This window comes from Drosophila tropicalis, unplaced genomic scaffold (genome assembly GCF_018151085.1).
Source record: "Drosophila tropicalis isolate 14030-0801.00 unplaced genomic scaffold, ASM1815108v1 contig_158, whole genome shotgun sequence".
Lineage (NCBI taxonomy): Eukaryota > Metazoa > Arthropoda > Insecta > Diptera > Drosophilidae > Drosophila > Drosophila tropicalis.
In genome coordinates this window covers 2,199,877-2,220,692 of record NW_027172602.1, presented here as the reverse complement: position 1 = coordinate 2,220,692, position 20,816 = coordinate 2,199,877, and the positions used below count along the sequence as shown (strand labels likewise).

At 37.7% G+C, this 20,816-nt stretch overlaps 1 protein-coding gene across 1 annotated transcript; it reads left to right on the top strand.

The window, feature by feature from the left end:
• The first annotated feature begins 12,305 nt into the window (after positions 1-12,305).
• LOC137587388 (pleckstrin homology-like domain family B member 1) lies at positions 12,306-20,616 on the top strand. Its single transcript, XM_068303781.1, is given in 10 exon segments — positions 12,306-12,402; positions 13,140-14,425; positions 14,427-14,804; positions 14,878-15,056; positions 15,128-15,954; positions 16,027-16,165; positions 17,487-17,673; positions 19,242-19,699; positions 19,765-19,897; positions 19,968-20,616. Coding segments are annotated over 9 exon segments (3,576 nt in total). The 5' UTR covers positions 12,306-12,402; positions 13,140-13,327; the 3' UTR covers positions 20,145-20,616.
• Positions 20,617-20,816: the final 200 nt, after the last annotated feature.

Genomic DNA, 20,816 nt, shown 5'->3' with positions numbered 1-20,816 from the left:
ATATATTATATCGTATTTTCAATGTACAACAAAAAAGCCATAAACCACCACCAGCAATAAAGGGCTAACAACAAGGAATAAAATCAACGAAAAGGCAGCAACAGTTGTGGTCGGAAGCGGCGAGAAGAGGAAGACGAAGGTAAGTGGCCAAAATGCATCAAATTGCAAATGCAAGGATTTTCATTTATCAATTAAAGCGTGCTTATGTATATGTATGTAACGGTATTTGAGTCAAAACTCGGGTTCCGCTGTAAACAACAACAACAATAGCAGCAAAACAACAGCAGCAACAAAAAAGGCGGAAAAAACTCAACGCCCTTGACAGCTGCCAACTAGAGTTTGCTTACACTGCTACCAAAACCATTAAAACAGTCATGAAAATGCCAAGCACTCGAAATGAAAAGCGAGTTAAAGGAAGTTTAATAAATGAATGTATTAAATAAATTATGGCAATATCATTTAATTAACCCTAATTACTATGCAACATAGTTAATTTGAAACTAAACACACATTTTTCATGTCACAAATATAACTCCATTTGCTCCACTGTGCGCGCATTTAAAACTCGAGCGAATGCTGGCAGCAAACAAAGTGAAATGTGATGTGAAAAGACAGAGGAGAAGAAGAAAATAAAAAAAAAACACAACAACAACAACAAATACATGCATAAATGTATACGTTTGTATGTACACACATACATATGTATGTATATGTAGATGCGTATGTATATGTATTTATGTATGGCAAGACAAGGCTTCGACTTCCAAATCAAATGGAATTTAGCCGGTTTCCATAAAAAAAGTAACCAGCCCAGACATCGGCAGCAGCAGCAGCGGCAGAAACAGCGCCGCAGTGTTAGGGTAAACAGCGGGGGGTGGAACGCACACACACCACACACACACATAATTCTCAAAGTGAGTGGGTCAGAGAGTCGCCGTCGCCGCAGCGAGCTCGTCTTGAAGCAGCAGCCGCAGTCGCAGCAAAAGCAACAACAAATGCAACAAGAAAGAGTTGCGAAAGTTCAAGTTGGCTTTTTGTTGTTGTTGTTGTGTTTTTGTTGGTGTTATTGTTATTGGCTTTGTTTTGTTTTGTTTTGTTTTCTAGGGGTGTGGCATCCCTAGAAAAACCAACAAACTAAAGAAAAGATGACAAACATGATGATGATAATGACCCCGCCCCGCCCCCAATCAAAGTTCACCAAAAATTCAATCGAACTAATAAGTTTCACCACTTCCCAAAGGGTGAGGGGGAGTGCAAATTTTTACTCGCTAACTAAACTGAGAAAATCCAAGACAATAATTGAATAACAAGCAAACAAATTTGTACAAATTAATTTACAAATCTTTATAAATGAAATCTCGTGACTTCATCTGCCAAGATACCATAAGATTGATTAGCATAACGAAGAGCCACCCGACAAAATAATTAAAAGCGTTTTTGCTTTATGATTTCATTTCCAATGTCAATTTGATAAATCAAAAATTTAAAAGATAAAATTATGCTATTCCTAAGAAGAGCTCTCTATACACTTTCTCCAGAGACTTGTGAACGTGAATCAAACATATGTACATACATAAATATGTATTTCTATTATAGCTAGTGACTTGTGCTTGTCTAGAACTCTTCTAAATAATTAGTTCTCTGTTGATTTTTTGGCTATAAAGAAAAACGATCACAGAAAAGATCATGTACATACATTGTCAAGGAGATGACATCTGTTCAGACGGCTGGTCTGGATGCTGTTATGGGTTTCCAACAACACCGAATGCCATACCTCCGGATCTCACACTTAACTGACGGGGGAAAAAAAAAGAAAGTTATTTGAATTTCGCTTCAAATGAGATGTTTTCGATATTGAACGACTTGTGTTTCCTTGAAAACTCATGGCACTTCACTCCTTAGCTTCTAAGTCATTCCTTTATAATCCTTAAATAAAAACCTTTGTTTTATATGTAGAATGTAGAGGTTCCGAAAGGACTGTGTGATGAAATCATAGATGATGATGATGCTATAGTGCTATATACACACATATGTAAATGGATTGGTATAATTTCGTACTCATGCCCTTTGCCCCTTTGCTGGACTGGGCCATCTCTAATACAGTGAACACAACGTATCCGAATTGCATAATTAAATATCTTTCCTAGTCTGAAAGATTTAGTAATTGATTTTCATAATATTTTCCACTAAACATTTTTTTTGTTTTAGTAAATATAACCTCTAGTGCATAGAGTATTAAAGCAACTCTTTATTTATTTGAGAACTTGTTTCAAGCTAAGCTCTCTCATGGAAAGGTACTTTCCAAATTGTTAATATGTATAAATGTCGATACATTCCTGTAGAGTTCTTGGACAAAACAAGAGCCAAAGCCACCATATTTGTCAGGTGCTACAATCGTCCAAAATGTAGGCAGCAGATCAGGTTTGTTAATAAACATTCTTTTTGCCCACCTTTGTCACTGTCATAAAGAAACCAAAAAATATACAAATATTAAAATTAAAAATGAGACTATTAAAACTATAGACCGTATTAAGTCTATGTGAAACATTTCCAAACCAAGGAATATAGTTTCAAACTTACTGAAATACTTAAAAAAAAAACAAGAGTCATGAATTTATAGTTTACTTTATTACATTCTTTTTAATCCGGCGATAATATTCCACTCGAGGGCAAGATCTTGGCTTGAAGTTTTTAGTTTATTGTCACACGGATGTACGTACATCATGACTCACTGAAAGAAAAACACGTACACATCATAAACATTCATTGTCACAATATAATACAGTGAAAACTCGCTTAATGCGTAAACCCTTTTGGTCGAAAAACCTCTCCTGTTGCTTATATTTCCATCAAATTGGTGGCTGTTTCTGTTGAGTCTTTCAGTCATGTGGGCTAAAAAGCCATTTGGCATTATTCAACTAATATTATTTTTCTTTTTTTTTTTTTTGCGAATATATTCATTCGATTTCCACTTACTTATGTAGTGACGCCTGCGCAGCAAAGAAACAGAAATTGTTTTTAAAAGCTGTTTTTTGTCTTGTATATTTAATTAAGTTTAATGGATGAAGCAGAAACAATGAGTTAAGACATCTTCCCCTTCCAAACCTCCCCCCACTACCGATTTTTTTAGTTTTTTCTTTTTTTTTTTGCCAAGTATAACATGACGATGGAGATGTAAACTTATTTTTTATGCTTTCAATGCGTCGTGTCCGATGGAAGGGAGGGACGGAAGACGGCGACGTCATCGTCGTCATCATTATTGGCCAACAACTCAACAATATCATCAACATAACATTTAGGCAGCTCGTATAAACATCATCATCATCAGAGGAGCCGCAAAATAAAAGAAAAGGAGGTAAATAAGGAGGTTGAGAGAAGGTGAGGTGGGGGGCAGGTGATGAAATATTAGATGAGAGTGAAACTATTGCCAAAATTGCAGTTTTGTGTGTCAACAAACATGAGTGGAGGCCCCCCCAATCACATTGGAGGACGGCTAGGACAGTCCACAAACAGATGGAAAGAGATTTTTATTGCCACACACAGTGACTACAAAAAGTAAATGCTCCTAGTTAAAAAAGTCTATGGCAAAGAAAATTAGCTAAAATGAGAGACCCCCTAAACTCTTAAAAATGATTAACAAGAGAATGTGTTTACCTCACTTAGACGCGCTTAGTCACTTGCATTATCAAATTACACACATTTGCAGAACAATAGAATAGAATGGAATGAAAAGTGGTCTAAACCGAACTGTAGTCAGGAGGGTGGGGGAATTGTTTGGAAGAAGAATTCCATAGAATTCAGTTGCCGGTTCAGTTTGTTGATATTATGATTTCTCAAAAGTTGCCAACCCACAAGTCTCAAATTGTGGCCGAGTCTTCAGATTACGTTTCAGCCTTACAGAGCGCAACTTTTGAGAATTCTATTCAAAATATTTAGATAATAAAAATCTCATGTTACCGTTTTTAATTATTTTTTTTTGCCATTTTAACTGTCTTATATTTGTATGCATAAAGAGTGACTAATTAAAAAGCATTAAATAACTTTTAAACATCAAATTGAATATGTAAACTTATAAAACTTATTTGATTTCAAAACTACAACTGACTCACGTTTTGGACAAAAGAAAAAGGATTCGCTTTCTGTTGATTGACATTTGCAATTGTTTTAGTATAGAGTCTTCCGGTTTATCGTTTTTCATCTATCTCTTGGCCCAGTGTGCAAACGATTGTGGGCGGTCGTTTTTCCTACTCCTACCTAGCCCCATGAACGTTTCTCATTTTTCCTGCTGCATATGGTTTCTCTGTTTTATGTGTTTTTTTCCATTTCACACTTCTGTTCTTGTTCCTCCTTTTTTTCTGTTTTATGATGTGCTTGCACATGTTTGAATATCCCTTATGCAGTTGAGGGTATTATTAAATTGGTCAGACGTTTTGTAACGCTTTAAATTGTATATCCTGAGATCAGGTAATAGGGGATGTCTAAAGCAATTCTTGATTTCTTTAGGACAGTCTGTCGGTGATGCACATAATGTCCTCAGAATCCTTAGTGTTAGATCCGCCACGGCAGAACTAATGTTGCAGTGTTGCGAAACGGCAAAAAAAAAGTTGAATAGCAAAAGACAAACTGTTTCCAAAAGAGAAAACATGATAATTATTATAGAACAGGGATATTTTTAAAGGATTTCAACGTTTCAAGTTGATAAATAGTAAGAGTATATAAATATTCGTTTAGCTTTTGTGCGTGTTTTTGTTCCAAGAAAAAGTTGGGTTGGCTGGCTGAAACTGGAGAGAAAAAAAAAAGAACAACAAAAACGTTGATTGTATATATAAAAATCTATTGCCAATATAGTGTTGAAGGCGTACAGCGTAACGGTTCCACCTCCACCTGCTCTCTCTGACTCTCTATCCCTCTCAACACATTTGCATCCGACACTCACTTTGAAAACCGGACGCACTTTGTCACTGCTACTCAGAGCCAGCGACTCTGATCTTTAATGGTGCGTCTATAAAACTCAATGTCTGCCAGTGACGATGCAACACGATGCAAGAAGGCACACACACAGAGACCGACCTTATGTTGTGTATGCGAGTGTGCGTGTGTGTGTGGTGGCGACACCTTTTGTGGCCTCATTTTTAGTTGAGGCCTATTCCTCTCCAACAACCACCACCACCACCATCATCTCCTACACCTTCTTCTGCTATCGCTATCTCTAACCATTCCACCATTCATAATTACAAATAGCCATAGCATAAAAAAAAAATGAATAAACCTAGATAGACATAGACACAATAACAAACAATACCAAAAGAGGCACTTCCGTTTTCCGGCCAAAGCACTGAGCACTGCGAAACATATGGGGAAACGAAACGAAACGGAACCATGCAAAAGAATATATGTACATATGTAGATATGTATAACTGAACAGAAAACCATAGTTTTCATCTATTCAACGTTATTATGGCATTATGTATTATTATTGTTGTTATTAAATAGCAGACGAGTTCAAAAACCTCAATTTACGCATAATGCGTGGGGTCATACATACATTTGCACATATGTACATATGTGAATTGCTGTCCGTATGTGTGTGTGTGTGCGTCTATATGGCTATGCGTTTGTATGGCCTTCATCTTTGTATTTAATTAAAAGCCACAAAAGTCACAGACACAGTTAAAGAATTTAATTGAATCAATCTAACTTGAAAGTTATTTTGTGAAAACATAAAAACCAAATACTATATTATATGTAGTATTCCAAATCCTGTTGAATACAGCATAAAAGTAACTAGGATTTGACAGTCTTCTTCAGATTTCTTTAGGTTATAGCATAAACCTTTGAATATCCCCCAAGTTGATTTGTGGAAAACATTCACAGGAATTGAACTGAAGCTATGCTAAGGACAGATCTTATTGCCAGAAATGCTTATTGTTTCATCTACAAACTGCCTTGCCAGTGTGTCTGCCCCTTCCGACTTGGTAAACAACATATTCTTCATCTCTTTGATCAAGTTTTTGTATTTCATTTGTGTTTATGTACTTACCTCGCCTATACCCACATTAATGAAGTCATCCATCCATCAGTCTGAATCGAGTCAAGTTGTTTTTTCGTCGACGTCTTTCCGTTTACCGCCATGAAAAACGCGCTTTGGTTTTTTGCTGATTGTGTTTAATGCAATTGCTTTACTCTTGTTGTTGTTGTTGCTGTTGATGACATCACACAAATTGCAACTACATATGTATGTACATAGGTTCGTGTTTGTATGTAGATTTACTTTTTACATGTCCATGTCTTCTTATTTTGCATATTACACAGTATTCATTGCTTGTGTTTCCTTTCCACTTAATTTCAATTGCAATGATTCATAAATGGTTGCCTGATGCCCGTGATGCGATTCATTGTGGGGGCTTTTATTGTGCTGCAGCTTCAATTCAATTCTTTTGGGAGCAAAAATAAAAAGAACTTGCAAAAATTGTCAATTGCCTGAACCGAATTCATGATTACTTTTGCAATTGGTGCCTAAGAGAAGGATTTGTTTCTTCCTGACCACTGTTGACATTTAGAAAATTTTAAAAGAACTTAACCAAACTCTTTTTAATGGGTTACTAAGGTGCAATGTCTAGCCATAATCTGGAATACTTTAGCTTAATTTGTAGAAAAGATGGCTTAAGCTCTTTTTTTTTAAAGAAATGCCATTTTCCAACACTATTGCGTTTTGATGTTCCATTGTGGACACAGTATTGATGAGGCAGACGTAACATTTTCTTGCTTTCGCGACCATTAATTAATTTTTGAACACTGTATTTATGTGTGTATAAAAATTCTTTCACTTCAATACCATTTTACAACACTTTTTCGGAAACAGTGAGATAAATATAAAATGATTCTTAAATTGAATGAAGATATTTTGTTCCTGTCCTCTTAACCACCTAGTAGACACTCTGTCTAGAGTCTAGAGGGTATCACGAGAATTAAGAGTTAACAAATGAAAATTGTGTATTAATTATGAAGAGAACGGCAGCTTCTCTTCTCTACATGCACACATACCAATGAAAGATTTAATATTGGGTCATTCAAGTGGGTAGTGATTGTTATTTCTTTTTCATAATTAACAAGCCACTTGACATACAGCGCACAATTCTCCTTCTTCTTCTTCTCCTCCTCATGCTCATCCAGCTCCACCTCCACATCCACATCCACTCAACAACAGCAACAACAAGAACTACAGAGGAATGAAACAAATTTGATTTGATCTCATTTGTTTCGCTTCCACTTGTTCCACTTACGCTTACACACACACACACACACAAGTGGCGCCCACAATTTACCGTTTTGCTCATTTTATGGGCGATTGGAGCTGAGTGAATGCGTTTAAAAGTATTTGTTTTTATATTTGTGTTTCTCTGTGTGAGGGGAATTTTCACTCTTCATTCCATTCAACCATTCCCCATCTAATAGTTTCTGTTGTTGTTGTTGTTGCTGCTCTAGCTGTTGGGGTAAATAAACTCAACAAGCTTGATAATTTTCACACATTTTGTTTCAGGTTGGGTGCAAAATGTGGGTTGAATTTCAGTATGCACAACAACGCGTCAACCAGCCAACTAGTTGGCCATCCATCCATTCGACCATTTCCCTTATTGTCAATTCCATTCACACACACACACACACACACACACACACAACAGCCCCCAATCGCATAAGTTTATGCACGCCATGCCACAACAAGACACGTAGTACGTACACCCTGTCAACCTAAAAATGCACTCTCTATGCCAATTGTCATCGTCATCGCCTGACTGACCTTGTCAACACAGCAACACCAACACCAACACACTCTCACACACACACACACATCCAAGATCTACATACATAATTCTAGTTTGATATTTTTTAATATTGTTTTTTTTTTTTGTTATGCTTTGCGGATTATTTTAATTCGTGCAACAACAACAAAATTGTCGTTTGCCAAAATTTGTTTAGTTATTTATACATAATTAGACATACAGACACACACACACACACACACACACACAAATACATATAGACATTTTGTACCTACAAAAACAAAACGTAATTGTGTCAACATATGTATTTGACTTTTGGCAAGTGCTACAAACTGGTTCCACCAACAACAGCATTCAGCGATACCCTAAAGGGGTCCAAGGGTGCAAGGGGATTTAGCAACAACAACAACAAACAGAAATGACTCAGAAGAACCTGTAAAAGTATTTTAAAAGGCATAACAAATTACATTTTGCCGCGCTACTTGGCCAGATAACAATTCCATATGGGAGCCCTTGGCAAAGCTTTTGGCCCTGTTTCATCAATATAAGCCAAAAAACTAATTATTTGTTAATATGCAATCTTTTACGTTTTAATTTTAATATTAAGGTATAGATATTAGATATAGATAGACACTTAACGTATTTACTTTCAGTTCAAACAAAATAAGCCCAACCATAACTGAAATACCCTTTACAAAAGGCTTAATAGCAAAAGATGTCCTTTTTATCTCAGTCCCACACCTTTGTTTCATGAATTTCAAGTAGAATGCTCATCTCCAATGAGCTGGAGAGTGAAAATGGGCTTTAATGGACTTTATTTGTTTGGGCCAATCGTTCAGAATGTTTTTGGCCATATTCCAAACGACATGCGCCAAAAATTGAATTGATTTGACGTTTCCAAAACAAAAATCTGATCTGCTACAAATGTGTTTGTCTATGGAATTCAAACTGCTATTCGAATATATTCAATTTTTGCAATATTCACACAGTGACTTAGTTAATTGTTGGATAACAACACAGTTGGTGTTGATTATTTTCTTCTTATTACAAACTGAAGTAACTTTGTTTTATGCCCAAAATATTATTAACTATTCAGTTAGTTAACGGACTTTCCAGTTGTTGGTTAGCAAATTAAGTATAGCAAATGTTATTCATTCGTGTATTACTTGATTAAAAATCATTGGCAGATGAAATTCTTTGAATTAAATGCCGTTTTCCAACACCATAACTCATAAGTAGTTAAAAAGTGTTAAACAAACAGAATAATTGGTTGTTTTTTGTCCTTTTGTTTGCTTAAAGACTTTAATTTTAATAAACTTTAGTTAAGTTAAAGCAAAGACTGACCTATTAGACGGTTTTCGGTTTGGTTCCAACGATTATCATAGGGTTTAGTTCTGCCGCAGCTTTGCCTCTTCGGCTCACTTTCTTATTAATTTGCAAGGACTCCATCAGGAAAAGAGTAAAGAAGTATAAAAGTAGCATCATCGTTTGCCATTTTGCAAAATATTGACAAGTTGGCTCACTAATGCATCGTCCATCGCCCCACAACCACCAATCCTCTTCCTTACCCTGTATGGCCCTACACTGGGCTATTCCAGGAATTGTGGCCCCCCTGCTTTTGTCATTGATGCAACCTGCCCTTCCAACCTCATCCGCCTATAGCAGCCATCCCGCCCTCCATTCCGTCCCCCTTTAAGCAAGACACCCGTCTAGTGCTCCCCAACTATGTTTACAGCTGTGTTTGCTCTCTATAAATAAAGCGAACTAAAAATGGCAAATGTATATTCAATGTTTTATCCAGAAGAAGCCCCAATAAGATAAAAGTATGCGTGTGTCTCTATGTGTGTGTGTGTGTGTGTGTGGGAGGGTGGCCCAGAATGGGGGAGCTAGGAGGGGGTTTGAACAGTGGAAAGAAACGTTAATTGCGTTGACGATTTTTTGTTTTCTTATTTGTGAGCCCTTCCACCGACCAAACGTCCGTCCCCCGGCCCGCACGTGTCACTTGTGATGAATGTATGTTTGTTTTGCCGTGTGTGTGTGTGCATGTGAGTGTGTGTGTGTGGTATTGGCTAATTAAAATTTTCCCGTTCATTTCTCTCTTCTTTTTTTTTTACTTTAATGTTATCGAATCGAACTTTTTACATAATGAGTAGGCTAAGGCCTCAATTGTGTGTGCATATCTCCCAATGATTTCGTTTTGCTTTTATCTTATCTCTCCAACAACAACAACAACAATAAAAACTACCTTAACACCTTGTTTGCCTATGTATGTGTGTGCCAGCATAACAAGTTTGTGTGGAATGTGGAACACATCTTCGACTTGCCATCCCCTTAATGAATCATTATTTCATCACCTTTTTTTCTCTTCTTTTCTCAATTATTACACATTTTTGCTATTTAGTACCTCAGATGAGAGGATGATGATGCTAAATAGCAAACCTGAATACGCAATTCATTATACTTAACAAATTGTAATTATTCAAATATAATTGATAATTGAGTTAAACTCAACCATTTATGTTTAATCCTACAAATGAGAGTACAAGAATTGATTAACTTTACAAGGAAAGCATTTACACCAAAAAGAACAGCAAGGACTAGTCTCGACTAATGGTGTTAGAGGGTTTTTTTGGGTTTGAGGCAAAGATTTCTCCACAAATTTTAGACCAGTTGTGCCTTCTTCTAGAAGAAGAAGTTCTAAAAGATTCTGAGAGCAATTGGAAATTTGCAATACCTTTTTTTAGGATATCCACTTAACCAAAGTGATTGAGAAACCATTAGAAAAAGTCTACTTAGGTCTCTTAATTTGAATTTTGTCGTTCGATCATCTCAAATTTGCTTCGTTAGTTCACATTTCAAGTGGAATTCATGCCTAAGCAACATAAGAAGAAACCCTCGTAAAGAATATCAACTTTATCATGGAATGGTAGATAAAAAACACATACATACATATGTACATATGTATATGTAAGTATGTTCCTCAAAAATCTCCCTTGTAAGGGGTGGAGGGAGCTTTTCACCGATATTAAGTGATTTGGCAAGACAAAATATCTGTACCCAATAGCAAAAAGAAAAGTAAAAAACAAAAACCTCATGCATGACATCATATGAATATCAAGTTTTTTTTTAGTGTAAGTGTAATCGTGAGTTACAGAGTGGCACATGGAAAACTATAGATTATGTTAGCCCTTTGGCTCTGTGTGTGTGTGTGTGTGAGTGCTGGTAATATTAAAAACTTTATCGGGCAAAGTGCTTTCATTTTCAGGTATTCATATGAAAACGCCGCACACGTCGCCATGATCATCATCATAATGCTTAACGAAGATGACGATGATGATGAAAATGCCGTGTAATCGTTCGTCGACGTCCACTTTTGGTGTTTTATGACCCGATTCCATCTTTGGGTTGAAGCATTTCCGTGGTCCCTTCCCTGGCCTTTCCCTCTTTAGTAGCCCGCCGAAACAAAAATTTAAAAACTTTTCCTCAAATGCGGCCGCCTCCCACTCCGCTCTAATGTTACCTTTGTAGTCATTTTGGGGGTGTGTGTGTGTGTGTACACATGTTATCAAACACCGCACATTCTTTCAGAGTGTGTTTGCTCATTGTTGATTGATTAGCTTTCTCAAAAGCTAGTTTAAATGGCTTCTTAAATTGCTTTCTTCTGGCAATGTCGTCCAAATTTAAATACCTAAAAGATATAGGCTCATAGATTAACTCTGATTGCAATTAAAATAAATTGTATCACACTTCAAATGTGATCAAGTTTTCTCTCTTGGGTTATATAGAACATCTATTTGATGAAAATATAAATGAAAAATGTGGGAACATAGGTTAAAAGATCATCCTAATCAGAAGGACCCTAAATATTCACAAATGTATTGATAAAAGGACAAGAGACTTTCACTGCACAGGTGCAAAGTTGAACTCTTATATTCTTATACATAATTAAATCTATAACTTAACTGATCACAATCGATTTCTATGATGTTAGCATCAATCTCTTGAAGTAAATACAGCTAAGATTCCAAAGAGGATGAGGCATATCCTTGCAATATATTTATATATACACTTTCAGCTTCCGAGAACCAAGTGCACAAACTCCCCCAGCAGATGTCTGAATCAGCTGCCATGATCCTGATCCCTGACACACATGCTTCAAGGCACACGTAGCCGCACACAGAATCGTTTAAAAGTAGTAGGATGAGAAGAAGGAGGGGGAAACGTGAGCGCCGTGCCAAAGACAATAACGATTTACAGCAGCTGTTCATCCGGAGCGACATGTGTGTGTGTGTGTATTCGTCCTATATAAGAAGGACATTTTTAATTTCAACACATCCGCTTAGTGGTAGTTAACAATTTCGTGTACTGTACTTTTAGCCTATTGGTTAAATTAGTAGTAAGCCATTTGCAATCGATTTCCTACCCTATATTATAACTGAAAATTTGCAGGGGTTGACCAAAAAGACATGAAAATCATATAGAATTTTCCATTTTCCCATTTTCAGATGTCATTGACGAAAAAAAGATCCATCGTTGCGGGTTGCCGCCTCTGATCCACACTTGGTTAGTCTGGGCGGTGGACGTTTGAGTACAGCAGTTACCCTACACTATATACATATTGGTAAGTCCCACACCAAATGTTTGTATACCCTTTTTAATTTGAAATTTCAATTATGAGATTGTAGTTTAATTTGATTCAAAGCACTTAATCATGAATTTGTATACACTTTGTAGACTGAATGATCATATTATTAGTGTCCAAAAACCAATACTCAGAGACTTATGAAAGGTTAGACGATAACCGGAAAGTTCAAATGATGCTTAAAGATTATTGAAGTACATAAAGGAATTTGGCAAGTTTCAGTGATAATGCCTAGACAAAAAAGCACATCGCCAGATCTTAAGAAGCTATATAAATATTTTGTTTAACAGATATTCTTGAGAAATACTCGTATTTATTTATGTTTAAGTTGTACTTCATTCCACAGTGCCTAATCTTTGAATACTTAGATAAGAACCGAATTGAGGGCAAGCAGAAAATGTAAACCAAAACTTGAGCAAGACACCGAACTCATTATACCCTATGTACCCACATAAAGAGCGTTGAAAACTTTTGCTTTTCAAATAATTAGAAAATGTTAGAAAATCTTATGAAAACTCAATTTCCTTTTGTTTCTAAAACTTTTCTTGTAATTATGTCGCTGTTGTAAGGCTAATTCGAGAGGGTATACAAACATTCAACACTGCCAAACCAATTAGATCGGCATTTAATTTTTTGTTTTTGGTTGTTTTTATTTTTGAAATTCATTTGAATAGAAATGAAATCATTTACATTCATTTCGTCTTGTACGTCTCTAGGTGACACAACAATTGGGTCATCGCCCACGTGTACAATCTCATTGAATGGCGGTGGAGTGCGTCCGTTACACTGTACCATCTACAGAAGTGATGCGAATGAGGTGACTGTGGTGCCCGAGAAGGATGCCCGTCTATTGATCGATGGATCTGCCATACAGGGAGATGAGGCGAAACTAAGTCAAGGAGCAATGATAACCATTGGAAATTCGAACTACTTACGCTTCAATAATCCAGATGAGGCGCAAATGATGCGCTCGGCGATGGGTTCGAATGAGAGAATATCGATGGCACGTATAGATTTTAGCCAATCCGCACGACAGGCACATGATATGAGTCAAACTCTGGATATGGAGAGTTTCTATGAAAGTATTATCAATCCCAAAGTGGCAAATAATGGTGGTGGCAAATCCTATGATTTGGAATGTCCCAAGGTGTTTAGCTCGGATTTGGTTACCGTCAATATGCCAGCTAAAGATGTTTTGGGTCAGAAATATGCCAGTTTTGCACGAAATCTGGCCGAGAATCATCGCAGTGAGAAACAATCAAATAACCAATATTTAAAAGGACCCGGTGTGGGTCACAATTCAGGCTATTGTAATGTGCCTGTTAATGCGGCCATCTACAAGGATCACAATAATCAACAGCAGCAGCAGCAGCAGGATATGCTATTGACTAAGGTACAAAATGATCGATACGATCGTTATCCACCTAAATCGAGTGGCTTACAAATTTATGCCATGAATGGTCTAAATAATGAGATCAATAACGCCAGTGGTGCTGGTGGTGGTGGAGCTGAACTGGAGGATATGCTTAAAATATGCACCGAATATGCTGATCGCCAGCATCAACAACAGCAGCAGCAACAACAGCAACAGCAACATAATCACAATTCCTCGAATTCATCAACAGGTTGCTTAAGCATCACCTCCTCGCCCATTGTTCAGAATCGCATCAAGACGAATGGTTCCCTGCCAAGAGATAAGAAATCAACATTTCATCAGCTAAGTGGCAGCAATACCAATCTTTCAATGCTCAGCAGTTCATCGGGCTATGAGAATGTAAGGCTCTTGGGACCCAATCGTGTGGAAATTAATGGACAACTTCATGTGGCTGCTGCTGCTGCAAATACTTCGGCTGTAAGTCATGAAAATTTGACAGCAACAACAACAGCAACGGGAGGAAAATATGTACCACAAAGTCCACGTACAAAAATACGTACAAATTGTCTATCACCAAAAAAGGAGCTATCGTTTGGGCAAGCCTTCAATATGACACCACCCCCCAGGCTCCGCATCATCCTCCTTGTCCACTAATCCCACACCAGCAGCTGTGGTGAAGCCACCATTAGCCCCCAAACCACCGGCACCCAATCAACAACGCGACTACGAGCAACTATTCAAATCCTTTGAACGGAAACAACAACAATTGGATCGTCTAACATCGCCGCCGATGACAAATCAAAGCAAACGACCCAATAAGAATATTAACAATTTAACATTAAATTTAGATACTAATAATTCATCGCCGAAGCCAAGTCGTAAGCCTGCACCAGCGCCACGTTCCATACACCTGGAGCAGCGCCAGCGACGGGAGTTAAGCCAAAGACGACAACAACTCAAGCAAGAGTTGGCCGAATTGTCCGCGTTACAGGAGAATAAACAGGAGGTTAGTATGCAGTCTCATTAGATCTCTTTAATGTCTGACATTCATTTCTTGCCTCGGCTTTTGTCTTTCTCAGACCACTTCGATTGAGCCAAGTGGTGGCCCAATGGTGGCACCACCAAGACAACAATTGCTGGCTCTGCAGCATAGAATACACCGTTTGGAGGCTCAACGAAATGCCACGCGAGTGATGGAGGAAAATCAGCAGGCAAAATTAAAGCAATCAATTGAAATGAAACAGGATCAATTGAAAAAGTAAGCCAAGCTAAACATTATACATACATAAATGGGAAATTGGATTTGACATTCTTTGTATTATTTTTCAGGCTACGCGCCATGTTAAAGCAAAAACCAAATAATGCCTGCCTTAAGGAGGAGCTGCAATTGGTCTGTGAATCTCTGGAAAGTGATCGAAAAACTTTTGAGGACTTGGAATTTCAATATTTTGAGGAAGAATCTGAACATCATGCAAGCCATGAGGATTTAAAGCGACAAGAGAAACGTTTGACTCTAGAAGCCGAATTGGCCGCATTGCGCATACAATTAGGACCAGATGAAGAGGAGGAGGAGCAGCAGCAGCCGCCAGCAGTTGCCCTGGAAACGGCATTAGCAGAGAAGCCATCAAACAATCTACACAATAATCATCATCGTCAGCATCATCATCAACAACAACTTCATTATTCAACAACTCCTCCTCCTCCTTCTGTTCCTGCTACTGCTCCTGCTACTGCTCCTGCTATTAATAGCAATTTAATCAATGGCGTCATGTCGCAATCGCTTTTTGGCTCTGCTGAATTACTTTGCCCTAAACGACATAATCAAGCCGAGGATCTAATGTCCAAAAGTGTCAATGAGAATATGTTTTATAATAATAATAAGATCGAAGTAACCACAAGCACACCCAAACGTCTGCCCCTTCAACTGTATGAGGCCGGCGGCAGTTGTGAGCAGATTAGTTTCAATTTATCGCTGCAAAGCGATAGATTCGAAGTGAATCCATTGGAACGTCGTGTGCCATCACAGGATGATATTGATCGTAGCTGCAAAGTGGCCAATGATGCACCCATATCAACCAGTCAGGGAGCCAGCACCAAGATTTTCGATAGCATTAAGGAAATTGAAAGAAATCGCAAACTCTTGCTGGCCCAGCAGGGTAAGTCTCTTTACATTATATTGTTTCTTTGACCCCTGCATTACACCCTGTTATTCCCTCCTCCCCTTTCAGGTCATCAGGTCATTGAGCATGAACGTCAAAAGATGTACGATCTGAAAAAGAAAAGCCATGACGAAGCCCGCACACAATATTTGCTCTCCACCCAACATTCCATGGAAGATCTGGACTTGAACCAGCATACAGACGACAAGTGAGTAGAGTATCCAATACTCAATTGAATCAACGCCCTTCTCCGTTCTTTCATATATACATATGTACATATGTACGTGGCCCATTGCATTTTTAATTAGTTCTGCAGCTTGACAAAAGTTCTTTTTCCAAGTGCAATTTTACACTGATCGACAAAAATGATGCATTAAATTGATTGATGCATTAAATCGATCCCCAATTGCAAAACTGATGATAAGAAGAAGAAAGTTGATAAAGAGTCAGACAAATTCAGAAATCTTTAATATTCTGAAACGTTTAAACTTATGAAATCTTTCATATCCGCATTATTTGAAACTATGGTTCAGTTTACATGCTGCTGATTCTAAACTCTTGTTGTTGAGTGTAAATATTAAAGTAATTTGGAGACTAAGAAGTCATTGCGTCTCCTTCACACACTCTCTCTCTCTACAACTCTCTTGAAATAAAATTAATCAAATATTTTGCTAATTACAAAAACAATGCGAAACTGGTTTTTCAATTTACAAAGCGAAATCAACAAGAGACACACCGCCGCACAGTCAATAGACAAATAGTTAAAAATCCCTTAATACCGACTATGATGTACCCTGTAATTGAAATTTAATGACATATTAAGTGTTATGCATGCTTTCAATTACTCACCTGATTGAATCTAGTTGATTGTAGTTAATATACCCCATGATAATAGGGTGTATCCTTACTTATTTTTTGGAGGTTATTATTGTGTACAGATGAAATGTTTTTTTTTTTTATTTACTTGTCTTGGTCAACGGAGTCTTCATTACCTGGCCAGACCCTGAGCCAAGCAAACGCGCTGGCCGACACCCTCGCCTTAACTCCGCCCCGCCCCCACTCCCTTCTACACATATGTATGCATGTATGTATGTATGTACTTCGCATCGGCTGCAATTTGTGTGACTTGACGAAGCTCTGATAAAGCTTATCAGCTGCGAATGGTCGCGCGTGTGCATGTGTGTGCCTGCCTCTGCCCGTCTATCTGAGTGTGTGTGTGTGTGTGTGCGTGTGTGATTGTGATGCCAACTTTGCCTTCGTTTGCCCCGTTTGTATGTGCATTTCATTTGCCCGCGCTTAGTCAGAGTCTTCAGTTCGAACGAAGCGGCAATACTCTCAAATGAGTCATTACGCCCGAATAGCAAAATAAATGTGAAATGGCTATGAATCGGATTAATGCAATGATTCCCTGTTGGTATGTTGTGATCTTTAATTAACACTAGCATAGAGAATCGGCATACATATGTATGTACATATGTATTTCTCTTTTATTAACTTCTCTCATCACCGCTTTCTCTGTCTCTTTCCAGTGGTGGCAAGGATGCCAAGTTATTTGAGAAAACCGAAATGCAAAAACTAAATCGAAATGAATCAGATGAACAGCAGAAAAAGCAACAATCAAACGATAAGGAAAATGTACAACAACAACAACAGCAGCAACAACAACAACACAAGAAAAGCGGCAGCAATGCCATAACAACGTCAACCAGTCAACAGGTGAGTGAAAGAGTGCCAAACTCAAACCAAAACAAACACACAATAAGAAATAAGGGGAAAACAAAACAACATAAAATGTTGAAAGTTTATTTTATTGTTTCCGCCTAAAATATTGACCTCTAAGTTTTATGTATGTATGAGTAAACAAAAGACTTTTGCCTTTTGTTGTGTGTCTTCCAAGTTTGAACTTAAACAAATTTGTTTATAATAAGGGCAAACCTCAAAAAAGCTACATGAAAACTTTTCAAATTACTGAACTAGTTCGTTTCACTTGATTAGCCGTTACGAATTTCACTTTTGCGGAACTAGTTCAATCAAGACATAACATTAAAATTAGGTTTTGGTATTAACCAGTTAGTGGCAGCTATTTAAATGTGTTTAAGTACGTTGCAACGGTAAAAGTTGTCAACTACTTGTAAACTGTGCTCTCTCTCCCTCAATCTTTCTTGTCTCTCTCCTTTTCGTTCTCTCACGCTGCATCTGTTTTGATTGTTTCTGTCCTTTCCAATTGGAGGAGTGGGAGAGAGAGAGATGGTCATAAGAATCTATCGGTAGGTTGTTAGTCACAAGTTGTTGGTATTTTTTTTTTCTCGTTTGTTTGCTATTTCGGCATTTTGGCCAATGTTTATTTTAATATCTGCCTCCCCAATATACTCACACCCACACAAATGGACTTCTATATACACTTATTAATAAGTTTATAATAATAATTTGCTGTTGATGACTTTTCTATCTGTGTGTGTGTGTGTGTGTGTGTTGTGTTGTGCGCGCGAATTGAAATTTTTCTTGTTTTTGGCCCCTTGTCTCGTTCAGTTAATGTTTACTTTTGGGTTTACCTTGCTTTCTGGCGTTCTGTGTACAATTTTTGGTCTGTGTTTACAAATCTATCGGCACCTGACCACCATTGGCCACTATGGCTCTACATAGCTCGATCCAGTACACAGAAATCTTTTGACCATTACGAGTATAATCACCTCGGACGTCCTCTGCCACTGGCACTGCTGCTGGACAATGTTCGTGTGCGCCTCGTTTAAAATTTCGAGCACCAAAGAGTCAGAAGACTCATAAGCATTAACAAGCAAGAGTGGTAGCTAGATAGAAGGAGGGAACACAGTATTCTCTAGTCCGTATTCCGTATTCCGCCGTGTACACTTTGCCGCCATTCAGTTTCCAAATTGCGTTGAGTTCGTGTGTATGAGAACATTTTGTTGTGCGTTGATCTGAGAGCTAAAGGAGCAGAGCACAATCATCATGTCCGTTTGGATGACCTATGTGCAGCATCGCCGCACAGATGCAAATGCACGACAGCGTATGGAGTTGTATTACTTAGTAAGTGATTAACTAAAACTCATTGCATAAGCCATCTAATTAGCATTGTGAGACTATTTGGCACTTAACCTTGAGTTAGTTACATAAATACATACACGCTCAACGAATTCCAATTGATTTTTTTATTTTTGAATATATTAACTGGGGTTAACAAAAGAATTTCATAAATGTGCTTTAAATAAATCGTATTTAATACATAGTTTCGCTTGCTCTCATTTCTTTACATGTATGTATAACAGCAACGTCATTCGCAGCCCGAACTAGAGCATCATGCGATTGCAATGGGAGTTGGCACTACCGGAGGATTGGCTAACCCAGCACGCAGTCCGCGTCCCCTCTCTGAGGCCAACAATTGTGATGCCGCAATTGAGGCGCCCAAATTCGATTCAGCCTCATCTGCATCACCCATATCGGAGAATAACAAACGTTCGAGCAGCCAAAGCTATAATCAGGACACTGCATCGGCTGGCAGTGGAGGGAGTGCAGCAAGCAGCAGCGGTGGCAATACTGGCGGCAGTGGTGGAAGCACCACAACCAGCGAAAGGAAACGCTCCGCTTTGCCCAAGCATCAGCGTCCGTTAACACGTTACCTGCCCATATTCTCGCCGGATTTGAATTTGCGTCATCATATCGAGACAGCTGGTCATCAAATTGATCTCTGTCCCCATGTTTTTGTCGATGCGCACAGTTGTCGCGGGTGAGTGAGAGAGTATATCGAATCAATTTGTTGCTTTTCTCTACAATCGTTCATTCTATTGGCAGCTATCTTCATAAATTGGGAGCTACATTTCATGCTTGGTCACGACGTTGGTTTGTTTTAGATAGACAACGAAGTGCTTTGATCTATTATTCGGATAAATCAGAGAGAAAGCCACGCGGAGGAGCCTATTTTGCGGTATGTACCAATATCCATATCAATTTAATGGAATTCAATCTATAACGTATTTTTTGCTTACATTTTCTAGACCATCGACGAAGTCTATTTGGATCATTTGAATGCCTCGAAAAGTGGTCGGCCACATTGCACATTCATTGTGAAAACAAAGAAGCGTAGCTATAATCTACAGGCAGCTTCCGATTCGGCGGCACGTATTTGGATAGATGCCATTATAACCGGAGCCCAGGGTAATCTGGACTATTGAATCCACACGGAGCGAAGTTTAAGGAGTTTTGAGAGAACTTTTGCAACTACTGTTACTATATACATACATACATATACGACTACTACTTCCCCAGTGTAACTATAAGCTCAATTTTAAACAATAAGGACTACAAACATACGTACATACACATATGTACATATGTATGTATGTATGTACATCCTAGGTTCATCCTACAATACTTTATATTTTCCTTTAAAACTAACGAAATCCGAGATTTCAGTACTGGACCAAAGTCAAAGAAACTGTATTTTTCTGTTTTTTTTTTTTTTTTTTTTTTATTTTAATATTTGTCATAATATTAGTTAAGATTTCGTTAAATGTTTAAGAATATAAATATGTATTATACTAACACAGCCATTTTATCACCTAATCGTACAGATACCAAGATACTATATAATCAATATAACTTGATTTAAATACATCAACTATTTAATTGTAATAACCAAATGAACTTATAACATATTTGAAGTTTTTATGTGAATTTACTTTATTACTACGGTTTATCTATATATAAATATATATATACATTAATGTATTTTGATAAATGTTTAAACAATTGCGATTGGATAAAAAAAATGCGCAATTCGCAATCATGAAACACACCCACACTTTATATAATATATATTTTTTTAAACCATATATAGAAAAATA